Raw genomic sequence first — 18,379 nt, forward strand, 5'->3', positions numbered from 1 at the left:
ACTTAAGAGTTCGCAGCTCTGAGAGGCGTCCCACTCAGAGGGAGACACTGGCGCAGCCTGCTGCAGTCCAGAAGAGCTCAAAGGGTCTCCCGTGGTACCACTGTTTATAGGGTTGTGAGATGATTGACTTTAGGCATCAGTAAATTTCCATTCTGGCCACAGCTGCGGTCAGTTATTGCTGAGTTCTCATTAATCTCAGCAAGGCAGGTACGATCCTCCCGTACTGATCCGCCCGAGTTACGATCCACAATGAGGTGTTCCCAAGCTGTCAAGGGGTAACTGATTATGCCAGGTGGGATCAAGGCATTCTTGTTCCCCAGCTCAACCATGCCAGAGTGCCTGGTACGATCAAGGGGCGCCTGATCACCAGACTCATTGCTCAGAGGCCAAGCCTTGGCAGGGGTCCCTGTGGTCGTGAGGTGGTCCAGAGGAAGGGGGGGGATTCACCACCACCAGGGTGTCTGCTAGGATCTTCCTGGGAGGCAGGAAGAAAGGCCCAGCCTTGCACAGGAGGTTTCTTGGCAGACCTGAGTTCAAGAGGACTTCTTCCAAATGAAAGTGCCTGTTTCCCTCCTGGGGCTAATGGCCCCCCCACCCCACCCAAGACTCCAGGAGTGAAGATGCTCCTTCCCCAGAGACCAGCTCGGGGAATGCTCAGGGGGCATCGCTGTCACAGGGCTCGGCTGGCATGGATCGCCCCATTACTGCCGGCTTATTTCTTCATGGACATTGTGGCAAGCCGTTGTTGGCCTACGTAATCAAAAGGCTGAAGCTGTAAATCATATTACAGGCTGTAACAAGGAATTTGATCCCTGTAACAAACCATCCAACTTTTATTCACATTTATTACTGTTTTTGCTATTGCCATGGAGTAAAGATCCTTTTTAAAAAAAAGAACATGCCACCAGCACAATTTGATAGTGTCCTCAGGAAATTTAGGGTTGTGTTTTTCTCACATTAGCTGCACAGGCAAATTTGCAAGAAAAATGACTTCGCTGCAGAAGCCGCCTTTTCCCATCACCAAGCTGTCAATCAGCCTGTAATTTCTTGGTATTGGACTATGCTGAAGAGCTGGCCGAGTTATTCTCCTTGCAACATGTGCCCCTAAAACCTCAAATGTGAGAAAATAATTTTGGATGGAAGGAAGAAGATTCCATACTTCTTTTTTTAGGGGAAAAAAATATTTCTCCTGCAATGAGATAAAACCTCTGAGGAGGGTGGAAGTGGCAGTAGAGGAGTCCAAAGTCCTCCCTTTAGCCACAAGACATCCTCCACCCCCTCTGCTTTTGGGTACCAGGGTGGGTCAGCGTTTCTCCCCTGTTCCTGTCCCCCTGCTGAGGCTGCCAGCAGTGTTGCAGGGACATCAAGGGGCTGCTTGTTGGTGTGGAAGCCAGTCCCTAATAACAACTCGTTTCACCAAGGGGCACAGGCGGCCATCTGACGTTGAAAACGTTGAAGTGACTGCTGACCTTGTTTTTAGCGTCAGCTGGTATCAACTGGAGCCCTGCCAGTTTGCACCAGTTGAAAGTCAGTCTCTTAATGGTGGTGATTATCCTGATTTTTACAGCGGTGCTGAGAAAGTTGCAGCTGCTGCACTTCACATCCCGGACTTTAATTTGGGGTTCCTGGGTCTTCTGGTGTTTAGAGGAGCACGTGAGAAGAACCTCTCTCCTTGTTCTGCGTCAATCGGTTTTTTTCCCTTTTTATTTTGTATGAAGAGATATTGCACAAGCACGCCATGGAATGAAAGCCATAAAGCTATAAATTACACCTCTGCTAGGTCCACAATATGTTACCAATTACATCTGCTTTATTATTCACGTCCAGGGGGAAAACATACATCAAACCAACCCCACTCTCCAGGCAGGTTGGTACTGTACTGGAAGGAACACCGTGACTCTTCTTAATCAGTGGAAAAACAAACACAGTTTCGGCTCACTCACAGACGATATTTGTGTCCAGGATGACAAGTTGAGTAATATTGCTGCGGTTCTCCAAGCTTGCCGCATGCCACATGCTACAGCATTTGTGGCAACGTCGTCGCCCCGTGGAAAGGAGAGAGGAGAGAAAGCACTCAGAGGGGCAGGGAGCTCAGGGGGTCCAAGGACCCAGTCGCAGGGACCTTGGAAATCGCTGCCAAGGAGGTTGGTGGAGGGGGAGTTAATACGAATCGCAGCAAACAGCATCAGAAATCACATTAAAGCCAGGGGTCACAACTGCAAAGGAGGGCACGCTGTGGTTTGCAGGGCTTCGTTGCTAGAGTGGGGTTAGTGGGGTTTTGCATTGCGTGTTCCAGCAGGGGTGAGGGTTTCCCCGCATGTCCGGATAGGGGTTTTCTTCTGCGTCTGCCCTGCCTTCACAAATTCATCACTGCAGCAGGGATGAAGGTGGGGGTGTTGAAGCAAACTGGAGTGATTGCTTTGCTAGTTACTTTTGTGTAGCTATGCATGGTGGGTTTTGGCTCGCCTCGGTGCCCCTCTCCTGAGCAGTTCCTGGGCTTTGGGTTGCTGGGAATTAACTGGAAAATGGGTGTTGGGTATATTTAGGTGTGTTTGCTTGACCATGCTACTCAGCATTAGAAGTGTGGAGTAACATTCCTATTTTTCTGTATGGGTGTATATGTTTGTGCGTGCATGTGTGTGTGTGTGTGTGTACACATGAGCTCCAGAAAATCTTCCGAAGAGCAACACGGACTAGTGGAGAGTGGGTTCTTTTAGGAAAGGGAGACGAGTGTTAGATAGTGTCAGGTCCCCACATGAAGCAGTCATCCATGTGCACTGCGGAGTTTGTTGTGGTTTTGTCACTGAAGCATTCATTCAGCCTTTAACTTTTTAAAGTTGAAAACAAGTCAAGGTTATGTTTGTGCTTAATAATTCAGCAACGGTGCCAGCTCAGCATATTGTCTTTTTCTTCCCTAGTCATTTTGGTTTATAAAAATGAAACACCGACGACAGACAGAAGGGTGAAGGAGGCTGTGCCTTTCTGCTTTAACTCCCTCCGGGTGCTGACTGCTTCCCCAGGAATCCCCATAGGCTTCTGCTGTTCACAATACCTTTGCCCCAGCGCTACCATCCCTACCCTGGGCAGGGAAAGCTGGCAGCAAGTCAGGACTTAGATGTCCTCTTTTCTGTGGACCACGTCTTTTTTTCTGAATAAGAGCATTTTCTGTTTCAGTGGAATATTACTCAGAATCCTTCAGTACGTCTGTCTCAGTGATACTTTATTTTCACTTTGCTTATGAGGTTGTGGGTTTCTTTTTTTGCTTGTTTGGTGGAGTTTTTTTTAATAAAGATGTAGAAGATCATTAACTCTTCTAGAACCAAAGAAGCTTGCGGTAAAATAGGTTTTTGTCTTTTCTTAAAAAGTAAAGTTATATCAGGACCTAGTTCTGCCACATGCTAATGTGTACGTTACTTCATTAACAATGCTGTTCATTTCCAGGGGATCTGCTTTCCAGGGATGGTATTGTCACTGTGAATAAGAATAGATGAACACAATTTTATAAATCTGGGAGAACTGAGAGCAGACAGTGAAGCTCATGTTGCGTAACTCGCATCTCTAGTGTCCCTGAGCACAGACCAGCATTGTGCACAATTCCCACACGCAGTCTTGGCAAGCAACCTGAAACGTCATCTACTGCTTCTGTCCTGGCTCCTCAACTTTGTCCGTGCACCTCCATTTTGTCCTGGTGTATCATCTCCTGGTCCTATCCTGGCTCTCTGCAGGCCAGAAGCTACACAGTGGTTTTATGGGAATAAACAGAGGGCTTAAGTCAGATCACCAAACTGTTTAATGTCGGATGAGCCTGAGGATTTGAGATTTGGCCTCCATAGGCAGAATACTTTGCAGTATTTGACATCAGTTCTTCCTGAGAGCTAGATATATTCCTGGAGACAGTGGGAATAGGAGTCTCTTTAGGCAGAGGAGGTAAAAATAACATTTACATTCCTGTTATTAAAAATGAGAAGGGGGAGAGCAAGAGAGCAGGAATCTCGGTTGTTCTTAGTATAGTTCAGTCAGGGGTAATGATTTATTGTAGAGCATAATATTTTCTTTGTGTTGAATACATATTTCTGGAAGAAGTTGATTTTTGTGTGTGTGCGCGTGTGCTGTATCTGAAGTCTGTATCCCATTTTCCCTTCCTGCCACTGAACAAATGAAAAAAGCTGGGGAAGGCATCTTGACACTGTGGTTTCACTCTGATGTTGTATTGCAGGTATGGCCTCGCATGTGCAAGTTTTCTCTCCTCACACCCTTCAGTCAAGTGCCTTCTGTAGCGTGAAGAAACTGAAAGTGGAGCCGAGTTCGAACTGGGATATGACTGGGTACGGCACACACAGCAAAGTCTACAGCCAGAGCAAGAACGTGCAGTCCTCCCAAGCAGCCGCCGCAGCAGCCGTCAACGCCTCCCTCCAGATCCCAAATCCGAGCATCCCTTACGAACAGACCATCATCTTCCCAGCAAGCACGGGGCACATCGTGGTGACATCCGCCAACAGCACTTCTGGTGTGGTTGCAGTGTCTGGGCAAACACTGGGCGGGCCACACAACCTGATGCGTCGCAGCACTGTGAGCCTTCTGGACACCTACCAAAAATGTGGACTTAAGCGCAAGAGTGAGGAGATCGAGAACACAAGCAGTGTACAGATCATTGAAGAGCATCCACCAATGATTCAGAACAATGCCAGTGGGGCCACTGTAGCCACCGCCACCACCTCCACGGCCACCTCCAAAAACAGTGGCTCCAACAGCGAGGGGGATTACCAGCTGGTGCAACATGAGGTGCTCTGTTCCATGACCAATACGTACGAAGTGTTAGAGTTTCTTGGCCGTGGAACCTTCGGACAAGTAGTCAAATGCTGGAAACGTGGCACTAATGAGATTGTGGCTATCAAGATCCTAAAGAACCATCCTTCCTATGCCCGGCAAGGCCAGATTGAAGTCAGCATCCTGGCTCGGCTGAGCACAGAAAGTGCGGATGACTACAACTTTGTCCGCGCATACGAGTGCTTCCAGCACAAGAATCACACGTGCTTGGTCTTTGAAATGTTGGAGCAGAACCTCTATGATTTTCTAAAACAAAACAAATTCAGTCCCTTGCCCCTTAAGTACATTCGACCAATTCTCCAGCAGGTAGCAACTGCCCTAATGAAACTGAAAAGCCTGGGACTGATTCATGCTGATCTCAAACCAGAGAACATCATGTTGGTAGACCCATCCCGACAGCCATATAGGGTCAAGGTCATAGACTTTGGTTCAGCTAGCCATGTGTCTAAAGCTGTGTGTTCTACCTACCTTCAATCCAGATATTACAGGTAAGAGACTGGGCTCATGTAACGTTACCAGGAGAAGTATTTTATCTATCGGAATTTTCTTACATTCCTGTAAATGAATGAGAGTCATCCCTTAATCCTAAACTGGGATGGCTTTTAGAATGGCTTGTTGGTGATGGAAAAAATGGTATCCTAACCTCTTGGGAGTTTACTTGCATTGAAAACCATTGTAAATTTGTAAATAACCATAAAACGTTGTAAAAACAGAGCTTGCCAGTTACAATTTAGAAAGCCTTTCACCTCTGTCAGTACTTCGTTCTCTCTGGGACTTTTTCCAGAAGAGGGGATGGATCTGGAGAGTCCACATTTCCTTTCCAAGTCAATGCAAGTAGGTTCTTGGTTTCAGAAAGACCTTAACCTAAACAATCAATCCATAGTTCAGCTGTGTTTTCCAGCCTTTATTCATATGTGAAACCAGGCACTTTACAAGAATAAGGTTGTCCCACAGGAGAACTGTATGGATGCAGAAGATGCTCTGTCAAGGACTAGTTTTCACATAGGCTGTGGAGCTTGCTAGAGTCAATGGGAATATTCTGGCTCGCTCCTGTCGGCTCTGCTCCAGGTGAGCGGGCAGCCTGGCCAGGCTGGAAACACCTTTCTCCATGTGGAAAGCTGTTGGTAGGGATGAATGAGTATTGTCAGTAATTTGGTGTTGGACTGGGGACCTGTCGTGGACAGTCGATTCCCACTCACAGTGCTTTTAACTACAGATGTGTCATGTGCTAGGATGGAGTTCTGACCTCTGTACAGGTGTGCCTGAAGTGAAATGTGTGAACCAGCTATATCCCTCTTGAGTCTATTTGAACAGTTTCAGCAAAGCAGCCTCTTTTCATAACCCCTGGAAGGTCATCCTCTCCCTCTGTCTTGACTCCAAGACCCAAAGTTTTTCTGTAGATGTTCTCCTCAGACCCTCTCTTTGCTACTGGTCAGCTTGATTCAACATCCCACGGACCAAGAAAAGCAATTCTACTGCTACCTCAGGGGTAGGGGGAAATAGGAGGGGGAAAAAAGGGAATTTGTCTTTAGATGACAGCTGAATTTAGAAATGTTCAGGCCATATTTTCGTTGTTCTAATTCTGTGAAACAGGGGCAAAGAAGGAAAATGTGATCCTTCTTGATGACTGATTTAATGAAAATCAGTCCTGGCAGCATCCACGGCTCATCAGATGGGTTACAGAAAAGCAGGGTAGTTGCTCTGTTTGTAAATAGGAAAGAAATCTCTCTTATACATGGGGAGGACTGGGGACAAAACAACAACATGAGTTGATAACAGACCCTTTTCCTACTTCATGAACATCACCGTGGCAAAGCCCACTTGAGCTCTGAGCTTGGGAAGAGTTAATTTTCACAGGAACAGGAACTTTGACAGTGTAGCACCGCAGCAGCTGATTTTTATCTGCTTGTCCTTTGCTCTGAAGGAGGCCAGAAAAAAATCCCCAACCGTAGTTTATACCTCAGAAGAGGCTTATTAAATGAAATATTCTACCTGATGACAGTCCCATCCTCTAGGAGAGACATGTTTCTGTGGTAAATATGCAAAAGCTTTTAGGGTTGCAATTACCTGGCAGACTAGAAGGAAAAAAAAAAAAAGATAATACAGGCATTTTGTTGTTGAGTTATCTGTGATTCTGCATTAGCAGCCTAGGTCCCTAGCTGAAAGACAGAAGGGGCAGCCAAAATGAAATATGTGACAGAAAGCAGAAATGAAAGAGAAAAATGGTTCATTCTCAGCAACAAACAAGGAATATTTTTGTGGCAGTCTCTGGGGAAGAAAAGGCTTGATAAAATTTGCTTTTTATATTTTAAATGTTATTCCTGCCCGGTCTGAAGTTGCAGCTTGTTAGATAATAAGTTCTGTCTGCCTAATTCCTCCCTTGTTTTCCATGCCTGAATTGATGGGAGGAGGGGAAAAGGGGCAGCAGCTCACTGGGGAAAAAAATAAGAAAAAGAAAAAGAAAAAGAAAAAAAGAAAAAGAAAAAGGAAAAAAAAAAAGAAAAATCTCGTTGGGTTGAATTACATCAGCAGGGGGCTGCTGATGAAGCTAAATTCAAGTCATGAGGAAAATTTATATTCTTCTTCAAGAAGGAAAAATACAGCACAGAGTAAAGACCCATTCCACTCCAAAGAGAAGGAACTTTCATGCTAGGGGAAACACAGGGCTTTATAAAGATTTCATGTGTCTGCCATTTAATTTACACTTGTTTTGCTTGCTAGAGTATAAAAGACAAGGGGATGACTTCAAGAAATGGCACATTTAAGCTGAACGTGAAGGAAAAGCTTCCTCGGAGTAAAACCTCTCAGACACTAAGCAGGCATGCCAAAGAAGTGACAGAAGCCCTGTGCCCCATGCATTTAAGGACAGACAAGGCAGAGCACTGGGGAATATAACGTAGAGGTCAGCTCTCAGCTGGAGGTTTTTTATCATGGACTTTTGGGAGCAAATTCCCAGGTTGTCCCCATATTTTATTAACAACTTGCTTTTTCTTTTCCCTCTTTTTTTTTTTTTTTTTGTTTAACTCTGCTCTCAAGAATGTGATGGCCAAATCCTTCCAAGTGAGGAAAGTTGTGTGGGATCCTGCTCGTTCTCAGAGCAATATAAGGCCTTTCCTCTTTCTATAAATGATAGGCCTATTTTCTGCTCCCGGAGGTGGAAGACAGAAGTGTCTTTAGACAAACTCCATACTCTTTCTTGGCCCATATCTGCATAGCCCAGCACAAGCTAAGACAGTCCCAGGGCTGCTTGCAGACTTTACATGAGCAATTTGTCATTGTGGCCGTGTAACGTGGCCTGAAGATGAACTGGATCCCTCAGCCCAGTTTCTTGTGAGAGGAACGGACTTGGTATTGCGCTGCTGGTGCAGCTCGGGGGCCCTCGCTGGGCGCCCCAACAGCAGGACCTCTCTGTCCCACCAGGGGTATTTCTGTCAGGCTAAGCCAGTGCTCTCTGGAAGGATCTGGTGAAGGGCATAAGCACCAGCCAGAGCCTGGGGTGTGGGGACAGGGCACACCCTGGGCCCTGCCGCTGGCTCCACACCGAAATGACAAAGGGCATCACGGCCATTGTGAGAGCTTAAGGTCCTGAGTCCTTTACTAAAGGGGAACGACCCCAGAGCAGACTGGGAACCAGGGTCCTCTCACCCACCAGGCCTGCACCAGCACGTCGTTATCTGCCCTGGCCCCGATGGCTGCGCAGCTTTGGTGCTGTCGCGCTGGCATCGCTGCCCCCGTGCCCCGCCAGCGGTGGTGGGCTGCGTAGGGGTTCTCCCGCCTCGTCCCGATTTTGTTGGCCGCTGCTCCAGCCACGTCAGAGGTTTCGTCATTACTGTGGCCAGAGCTGTCATCTAAAAGGTGGAGTGCTGTGAAGAGCATCAGCCTCCTTCCTCCCACTCGTCTTCAGCATGTGGTGCAAAACTCGCTGTGGTGCAAAGCATTTCTCATGTAGCATCCTCAGCCTGTGTGCGTAGGACCTGGCTGGTGGCCGTCCAAGCGTTCCCCCTTGTTTGGGATAGCAGTCCCAGCCTGCCTCCCAGTCACTGTAGTCCTTCGTCTTGTCACTTATCACTAGCTGAGTCGGCCTGGGCCTGATCAGTGACCCTTGATGGAGGTACGTGGTGACACAGCCATGATCTGGAGGTGCCTGTGTGAGGAACCAGAGCTGCCGATGGAGGGCTGCTCTGCCCAGCTCGCAGTGCAGGAGCGAAGCTTTACAGCTAGCAGTTTTAGCCGGACACGCTTAGGCTAGAAATGAAGCCCCGTTCACAGAGCAACCGATCAAAAAGGTGTGACAGCTGCTGTGTCATGGGGTATCTTCATGGGATTTTATTTTCTTCTTTTTTATGCTGCAGTTCGAAGGGGAGATCATTGAGGTAGGCTTTGTGATCTCTGTTTGGCAGGAGGTCAGAGAGATGAGTGACCAGAGAGATCCCTTCTGGGTTGATAATCCATGTATGAACAGCTTCCCGGGAAAACCCGCATCCTGAGAAATGCAGGGCTCAGGCTGCAACGGACACCCTCTCCATTACAGCCCACATTCGTGCACCCAGGTGGAAGAGGGGACAGTACCCTTTGGGAGGGGGGTGGGTGGGTGGTGGGTAGAGTTGTGGTCCTCCCTTGCTGGAACCAGAGCAGTTTCCTGGCATGGGGTGGCAATGCTAGGATGCTCGGAGCAGGAGGGCTTCTCCTGGGGGCACTACCACCAAGCTACCTTGCCCTCTTGGCTTTTCTTTGCTTCTCAGCTGAAACAGCTGCTGTGTTGCACCCCAGGGATGAGTGTGTTTCACTAATTAATGGCATAATCACCTTATGAGATTTAAGTCTTCTAGAATTTGCAAAATATTGCAGATATAAAATAATGGCTGTCACCCCTGCACTATTAAGGGATAAATGTAGCTTTGGTGCCTTGTTTTCAAAAGGCTTTGGTATGTGGCGTGTCTGGAGATGGGTTGAGATGTCTGCTTTGTAAGTAAGTGGCCTTTGATGAAATGTTTGGATAACAGAATGAAGCTGAGTATCAGTTTGAAGAGGTGTTTATCTTCATCAGTCTAGTTTCAGACACTGCAAGAAAATATGCAGGCATAAAGGCCTACGTGCACGTTGCCAGCTGCCCATACGGAGTATATGGTGAGGCCGTGTGCAGGTGTGTTTTTTAACTGGCTGTATTGGGGGAGCTGGGGGAGTATGGGTCCTGAGGGATGAAGGGGACTGAACTGGATCCATCTTGCCACACGTGGACACCATGCCATGAGAGCTATCAGTCCTCTAGCCGTGCTGACAGGAAGCCCAAGCAAGGTAGATTCCCGAGCAGTGTCACGACCTCTTCCCCATTGTGTGACTCAGAGCGCACGTCATTGTGGCCAAAACTGCTCTTTAAATGAGGCAGTAGTAATGGCAGCAGGGATAGGCTGTGCTTATTAGTTTACTCAGTGAATTGGCATCTGTTACGTCCTTGTATAACAGTGTTAGTGCACTTGCATTTCAAAATCTTCTGCCATTCCGGACTTGCAAAAACATCTCTATCTCAGACTTGACTGCATTTGCAGCTGTGGGAGCCTCATTGCTCTGCCAGTCTGTTTTAGTCCTGCCTGCAACATTCACTGCTTTACTGACTCTGCCTCTCCGAGGTAAAGAGCAGGATAGCTAGATGGTTTGTGGAGGAATGTTTCTTCTGGGGACTGGAGCGAAACCACCTGAAGTCTAAGCTCAGTTTCACTTAGTGATGATCACGCCTGGTAGGACTACAGGCTTGCAGAACAGGCAATACATTGTAGAAGACTTTGTGGAGGAAAGCAGACTTCAAGCTATACTATTTTAAGGAGTTCTTCATTTCTTTCCCAAGGACATTTGGAGTTTGGAGTTGTTTTTTTCAGAACCAAATTTCAGCAGAATTCTTTTTTGCAAAACCAACACGAGGATTAATTGAATCTCAGTTTCATTGTATCCAGACCACCAAGTCTTGGAAGGGAACAGCCATTCAGCTGAAAGCTTTTGGCTTTGTCCCATCTGTGTGATAGTCAGGCCAGGTTAGTTTTTGGTTTTACAAAACTCAAGCAAAGATAGTTCTTCGCCAAGTTCCTTTGTGTATAAATCACCCCGGAGTAGGGGTGGTAAACCAGCATTGTGCCTGTGGTGCATCCAACAGAAGATACACACTGTGTATTCCAAAATAACTCCCTTTCTGGGGTCTAATTTAAAACAGAAAAGCCTATATTTCAGCCTAAACAATCTCTTCAGACCGGAGTCTCCCTAGGGTTTACTCTACTGAAACCTTCTTACCATTTTTTTAGGTGTTTTTTATTTTGCTCTGAGCAGACATGCCAGCTCCTCCTTTATCTTGTCAAAGCGAGAGATCTGCCCCTTTCCCTGTGATGCTGCAGCATCTCCCTGCCTGGCTCCAGCACATGATGCTGGCCTCGCTCCGAGAGCAGCCCTGCGTCCCTGTGCGGAGTCGGAAAGGCCATCACAGGAGGGCTTTGTTTATTTATTAACCAAGTGTATAAAATATGCCCAGTTATGTGCCTCTGGGCCCAAGAATATTTGGAACAAAGGGCTGTTTGCAAGGAACCTGACAAGGAGACTTTCCCCAGCAAAGAGAAGTCATCGATAGCCTGAGGAGAGGGAGAAGTCTTGTGCTGCTCCCTTTTGGCTCATCCATGTCCGAGTGGTGGAAAATCAAATATCTCAATGAATGCTGAGCCAGTTCCTTCTGTCCCCTCTCTGAAAACAGCTCCTATATGGCAAAGACGGGGGACTGACTAATTATTCCTTCTGCAGATCTCAGCTTTGTCTTGGTGGCTGGAAAGGAAGGAACCTGTGTGTCCACAGGCAGGGCTCAATCCATTAGGGGTGTTGTAGATCAGAGACAAGTACGTGAAAGGCAGTCAGAGGCTGGTACCAGGGTCGGGAGCACTGGTTTTCCATCAGCTGGTGCCACCCCACGAGTGAGGGGCTCTGGTCCTCACCAGTCAGCTGGAGTTGCAAAACCTCTGCCATAGTCCAATGAGGTAAAACACCACAGGGAACTGTTTGGCAAAGTGCAGACTAAGCACAGATTAACAACAACAAAAAATTAAATAAAAAGATTTTTGGCTGCCACACTCACCATTAATTGTTGGAACAACCAGAGACCCTAAGAGCACCCTGAAATCTGGGCTTCGGGCCACCTGTTAACCATACCCTGTCGTTCCCACTTTGCTTTTCCCTTGTTCATCACTTAGACATACTTGCGTGAAAAAGAGTGTTTGTTTCTTAGGAGTTCTTAATTTCCAGCGGTTTCTTTTCCCCACCTGAAGTTACAATCTCCCTTTAGATGTGGAAAGGGGATAGGATGGCCAGTGTGATCAATGCAAGTGGCAGGATGATGGCCTCAGGTGAGGGGATGAGCACTGGGAGCAGGTGAACGGCTGAACAAAGATCCTTCTTTTAGGAAAATGGCAGTTGTGCAAAAGAACAAGCAAAACACAGGGAGAAGAAGGTAAATGCAAGTTTGCTTCTAAAAAAAGAGCATTTTCCCAAGGCTGCCGCAGCTTTTAAGCATGTCAGTGATCCCCATAGAGAGAAAGGCAGCCCTCTGGATGAAGGCAGCCCCATTCACCCTCAGTGGTGCTGCCCGCGGCGTGGCCGGTGCTGTGCAGGCAGGGAGCAGGAGCAGGAGCAGGAGCAGGAGCAGAGCCGCGGTGGCAGGGCTGCTGACCAGGGCTTGGTGGTCGACCACCAGCTCTGACAGAGGTGTCCTGCCCCCACTGGGGCAGCTCACCTCACCCTTCTCCGCATCATCTCTGGAGGGACATGATTTTGGAGAACAGCACTCCTCTTCCCCTCCGCCGCCTCTACTCCATAACTTTCCTGTTTAAGCACACCTTCCCTCTGTGGGCATTCACACTACCCAGTGCAACACAGTCCCAGGCCTGGAGCTGTCCTCCCCAAAAGCAACACTTTCTGATTTGGAAACAAATATGCTTCAAATGCAGCTGAGCTGGAGTTCCCGCTTGCTTTTGAGAGGGCTTGCAGAGAGGAGGCAGCGTGCAAATACACTCCATTACCTGTCTGCGTACTGCTACCTGAAGTCATCTGGGTACTCCTGACATAAACATCCATGAAATTTTATTTTTTTTAAACCCAGTGCTGAATCCTAAACTAATCCCTACCTTATCTACACTTTCTGCCAGAGTCATTTTGGTAATGCCGGGAGAATCGGTGAGAGGCTTAGAAGTCCCAGTCTCCCCACTTGGAGGCTGGCCACAGGTGTTCTTGTGTTTAGGGTTTTTTTGGTGTTTTTTGTTTCTCTTGCTACCATCTCTCTCACATGATCACCAAAACAAGTCTGTCACAGGATTTCCTGCTGTCTATTTTTCTTCTCTCAAGCTTTATAAGCACAGTAAGTCCCTTTAAGGCTGCAGCCTGGTGAAATGATGTGAAAAATCAAGGTCACTCTGGTATTTACTGTACCAGGGCAGGTCTGAAACAGCTACAAATGGCCAGCTTGTTTTACTTTAAAAGAGCTATTTACCTAAGAGAAATCAAAACCCTCCTCTTGCAGCTATTGGCTGTAGCGCTTGAGACTCCATCTCTGTAGTACATAAAAGACATACTGTCTTTTGGTAAAGATACCTGTGCTCAGAGCACGGTCTGGGAAATAACCTAGCTCAGTACGGTGACAAGCAGTTGCTTCTGCAGCGATACTTGTGAGTGACGGTACAATTAGTGGGGCTAGAACAAGGGCCAGCTGCAATCAGAGTTCGTTGTTTGTATGTATATGAGAGACATAAAGTTTGGTCTGTGCTCCTAGTTGCTTACTTCTGTGGTTTTGTGTTTGCTCTCCTTTCTCTCCTCCCACTCAGGTCGCTTCCTCGCCAAGCGCAAAGGAAACGGAGCAGGGGAAAGGGTGCTCTTCTTTTTCAGCTCCGACGGTAGAGCAGCAGCAGCTGCTCATAGGAACAGCGGTGTGGTGACCCACGGACATTACTCCAGCAATAGGTGGTCAGTGAAGGAGAAGGCACTGCAGTCATACACCGGAGTGTCGTTTCCCATGTCCCTCTCCGCTTATTTCAACACTTGTTTGGGTCAGGGCAGTAGCTGGCTAATGGCAGTGGTGGCTGCTGAGAAGCAGAACGAGGTGAGGGGCTGTTGGCGTGAGATCAGTGCTCCAAGTGTGAAAATAAGAAGAGTTGCAAGTAGCAAGATTCATCATCCGCACTTCTGAATATGAAAAAGCAGCATTAGCAACACAGTTTGCACAGGATTTCAGGGATGCTTTGCTCAAGTACCATGTATTTAAATCCTGTCAGGTTTTTGCCTCCCCCTGTACGTTTGCTCACTGCAGGCGAGAGATTTAAGTGTAACATGGAGGAAGCTTACTGCGTATGTCTGTGCATTCATTAGGTTCACAAGTTTTAGGCCGTAGCACAGTGGGACTGAAAAGCTGTATTACGCTGAAGAGCATTTTCTGATGATTGGAAAGTGTTTTTGCTCTGCTGCTTATTGGCAATGGGGTTAGAAAAGTGACTGACGTTGGTTTATAAACGAATGAGTCATTACCAGAAGGGAAAAATTACCTAAAGATGTTACGATTAGTACAGGGTTATACATTCCCCAGCTTCAGACCCCTGAATGCTGTGATTTCAGCCCCCAAAGTTTCAATCTTAACTTCTCAAGCATCGTGCTGGACTGATGCTTCAGATTAGCGTAAGCTCATGTAAAGGCACCTAATTCTCAGGTGGGGGCTCAGTAGCTGCCTCCTTCTCCAGGTCACGCCGGAGGAAAGGAGCAACTCTCAAGCAGTTGAGAGTGGTTATCTTGCTTGAAAAACGCTAATCTTGTGGCCTGACATAAGCTGAGTTAGAGCCACAGCTGTTACCTGTTTAAGGAGGAAGGTCAAGGAAATGTCCTTTGCCTTTTAGGCCAGGTCATGCAATGGTTATTCTGTGGTGCTTTACAAGGGGGGAAAAAAAAAAGGCAGAAGAGAGGCATGCATATATATACTGTGAGAAATGTTCAGTTCTAAGGGGAATACATAAAAGGGAAGTGGCTTCTTGGAACTGAGAGAGAGGAAGGGCAGAGGAGAAATCTTCTTACAGGTGATGGCTACCTGGAAGTTGCTGTTCCCCATATAAGGAAAGATGTGGGAGGAAAGAAGATGAGATTTCACCTTTCTTGCTATCTGGAGGCTTCAAAACCAGAGATAGGCGATTTCCAAACAGGACAGCGTGCTTCTCCTGCGATGGGCTGGACAGTAATCTGTGAGTCCTTGAGTGGCAGCTTGACCTCTGTCTTCTACTTATTGAAGGACAGAAGTAATCACAGCCATTGTTTTACTTGCACAGACATGAGTTATTTTGTGCTGACAGCTTTTTGCCTTTATTTTGCTGTGACTGCATGGGATTGGTGCTTGGGTGCACATTCAGGTTCTGTCCCCTCTGTCCCTGCATCTGCTGGTTTGCATTAGCCAGGGAGTAGCAGGCTTCTACCTGCTACCAAACCTACTGTTTGTCTCTAAAAGCTCCTGCTCAGGGGCAGAGGCAGGGCAGATGTGTGGGATTTGGCCTCAATCTATCTAAACTGACTCTGAATCAAAAACTCTACGGTTCAAAGAGCTGGGCTAACTCTTTGTCATGATTTTTCTTTTTGCCAGTCACTGTTACTCCAGCTGGTTTGAAGCTGAAGTTCTCAAGTGTAAGCATAGTATCCCAGGCCTGATGAGACATGAAAACAGCCGAAAGTTTTGTAGTGTTGTCACTGAACTTCTACCTTTGCAGGAGGCTTGGGACAGTTTTCAGATAACTCTGGTGACTTGTGCAGCTCCTGAGCTCACCAGCTGAAGCCTTTAGAGGAGAAGGGGAATCGTCTGTTCCAGCAGCTGATGCTCGTGCTTATGTAGAGGCAGGCAAGAAAAAGTTAGCAATGTTTCAGTTAACCTGACAACAGGAGGACCAGTACTGTAATGAGTTGTGTTTTAACTGCAGATCGTACGATTAGATCACTTGTGGTAATACTGCTGAGCAACACCGTGTTTTCTCCCCATACCCTCCAGTCTAGCTGTAGGTGTCTGCCGCTGTTTACCTTATGCTGTTCTCCTTGGATGCTGTGTTTTCTGAAGCAGGGCTGTGTTTACAGCACCTAAAGCACAAAGATTTTTTTTGTGGCTAAGGCCCTTAAACAAAAGGGTAATAGAGAGTATAACGGTACACATGACCATGAGGGCTAGCACGCACATTAATGTGACAGCTGGCATACAGAAGGAAAGTTGATGGCCTTTTTTGGATCCACCATGGTAAGAATTTGTGTTTCGACTAGTTGTTTCCATTCAGAGCTGTGCACTCAAAAGAAAGTCCAGGGTGGTGGGGTGGAAGAAGTATCTGATGGCTTAAAAAAAGTTTCAATTTATTTTCTTCAAGAATGTTTTACTTGCCAGCGGGAGACTGCAAACAGAGAACAATCATCCAAGAGGAAAATGGAGTATTTCTCTGATGCTCACAACAATATTAAGAGGGACAGATGAAATCTAAAAGGTAAACAGGTTCAGCTGAGGCTAGCTGAATTTCCTGATTACTATGCTAAAAAGTTAATGATGAAATACTGCTAGTTGATTTAAGCAGGTAAAAGGAAGTAATGGTGAAGGTCTGTATCAAAAATAAAAGCACACCTAAGCGATCTCATCTGCGTAGTTGTCAAAATACAGCTCCTGCTGTTGTTAGCAACTCAAATTAGTGGACTGGATTCTGGAGGGCTGCATGAGCAAAAGCAGAAGATAGCCATGTTGTTGTTTCTGGAGGCTCATTTGATAACCTATCTCCTCTTGGCAGGTGTGTGAGGGAGCAGGGAAGGGAAGTGTAGCATGGGCTGGGTTCTACTTAGCAATGCCGATATCCGTACGGAGATGTGGCAGCTCCAAACGTGCTCCTTTGTAAGTGAGGCCAAAATACAGCTTGATGTGTAAGATACATAATGAGCGAGAGAAAGAAAGGCATGTTAACTGGGTTGGAAGATAACATTCTGTCTTTTGAATGGATTCTTGTTATTGTCACTGATGTTACTTTCAGAAAAAAAAAAATTGTGTTGAAATTATTCTTTCTTTTTCTCTGTTGCTTAGCTCTTGTTCTCAGCTTTGTTATGGCCACAAAGAGATGATAAAAATGGATTGGCACAAAGTTGGGTTTCCTGTATCATTTAGAGTTATGTTTTCAGCCCTTAGCACTTTGATAGGGTCTGTTCTTCATTTTGAAAATAGTAATAAAAGAGCAGAGAACATAAGAAAACACAATTCTTTTTTTTTTTTTTTCATTTTTAATGAAATTGTCAGTGCTAGTCTGAACTTTGCCTCTGATCTGTATGAAGTCTCTGAGCTATGCAGTTGGAAGAAAGCAGATACAAAAGAGAGATAAAATATCTATGTGCCTGGCTACTTTAGAAGGTAATAAAAAGCCCCCAAAGTCTTGCTTGTTTTTAATCTGTATATTTATGTCTACATAAATCTTTTGGGAATAAACTTTAAACTCTTATGTTGGATTTAGAGAATTACCTTCCAGCATCAGTACCTATGATCCAGCAAAAGAAACTAAGCTTAAGCGTATGTGAATGGCCCTCTTGGCTTCCAGAGGCATGGGTAACATTAAGCACGTGTTGAATTGCTACACTAAAATGAGGAACAGTGGTAACGGGTATGAAGCATTGCAGTGTATTTGCTGTTGCTGTGTGGTTATCGGAGGCGTTGGGCATGCATGGGGAGATAGCTCACATCTTAGAAAAAGGATCAATATCTGCAGCGTTTGGCAGCTGGGTGTCGAGACACAGTTGACAGCCCCCCCACTTTGTTGGCAGCGTCCTGTTATGTGGACCTTGAATGAGCCCAAGCCTTCACCTCCTTATCAGAGAGAGGTGAAGAATCACCAGCCACTTCTCCCCAGCAGCTTGAGAAGAGCAGCAGTGTCTGTCCCACCTGTAAGTTGTCAGGGCATTTTCCTAGCAGCCTTGATGCCCTTCTCAGGCTCTGAAGGGCAGCCAAAGTAGAAGTTGAAGAGAGAAGAAGCAGGAGCAAACCGAGAGCATGAGAGGTTGGTTCAGATGAAAGACAAGAATGGCAAAGGCCAAGAGTTGCTCTAGACAGCCAATACAGCCACATGGACTGCTCAGCCCAATTCTGTGGTGTGGTGTTACATGGGATTTGAAGAGACTCATTTCCAGTTCAAGGTCTGTGCTTTTGAGCAACCCTGGAGCTCTAGCTCCTAGACACGCTCACAGTTTTTAACTTAGCCTGGGGCTACAGGATCTGATTACTGCCTTCAAAATGGTGTTTTAAGTCCTTTAAGAATCCTGTGTGCAGAATATAACTATAGCCCTAAGTTTTGTGAGGGGGATGTCGCAGCAGCCCAACGACAGGGCAAAAAGAAAGGGATGTTGCTTGCTGCAGAAAATGCCCCTGACTTTCTGTATTGCACAGATCAATTTGAACGGTGAGTGAGGGCTGGAGGAGTGCGGATCGTTGCAAACTTCAAGTCATCAGAGCCATTGGTATTCTCGAGAGGCTTGCGAAATAGCCACTTCCAGTATATTT

The 18,379-nt window shown here is 46.6% G+C and overlaps 1 protein-coding gene across 13 annotated transcripts in view; it reads left to right on the forward strand.

The window, feature by feature from the left end:
* The window catches only part of HIPK2 (homeodomain interacting protein kinase 2), a 145,126-nt gene that overhangs the window by 40,752 nt on the left and 85,995 nt on the right, over positions 1 to 18,379 (forward strand). For all 13 annotated transcript variants that reach the window (XM_087767809.1, XM_087767797.1, XM_087767800.1 and 10 more), the window contains exon 2: positions 4,217 to 5,315. In XM_087767809.1, coding sequence (XP_087623935.1) covers positions 4,217 to 5,315 — 1,099 coding nt within the window. The remainder of the gene's footprint in view (positions 1 to 4,216; positions 5,316 to 18,379) is intronic.

This window comes from Nipponia nippon, unplaced genomic scaffold, assembly GCF_047370975.1.
Source record: "Nipponia nippon isolate SJK-2023a ecotype South Korea unplaced genomic scaffold, ASM4737097v1 scaffold_3, whole genome shotgun sequence".
In the NCBI taxonomy this organism is placed as follows: Eukaryota; Metazoa; Chordata; class Aves; order Pelecaniformes; family Threskiornithidae; genus Nipponia; species Nipponia nippon.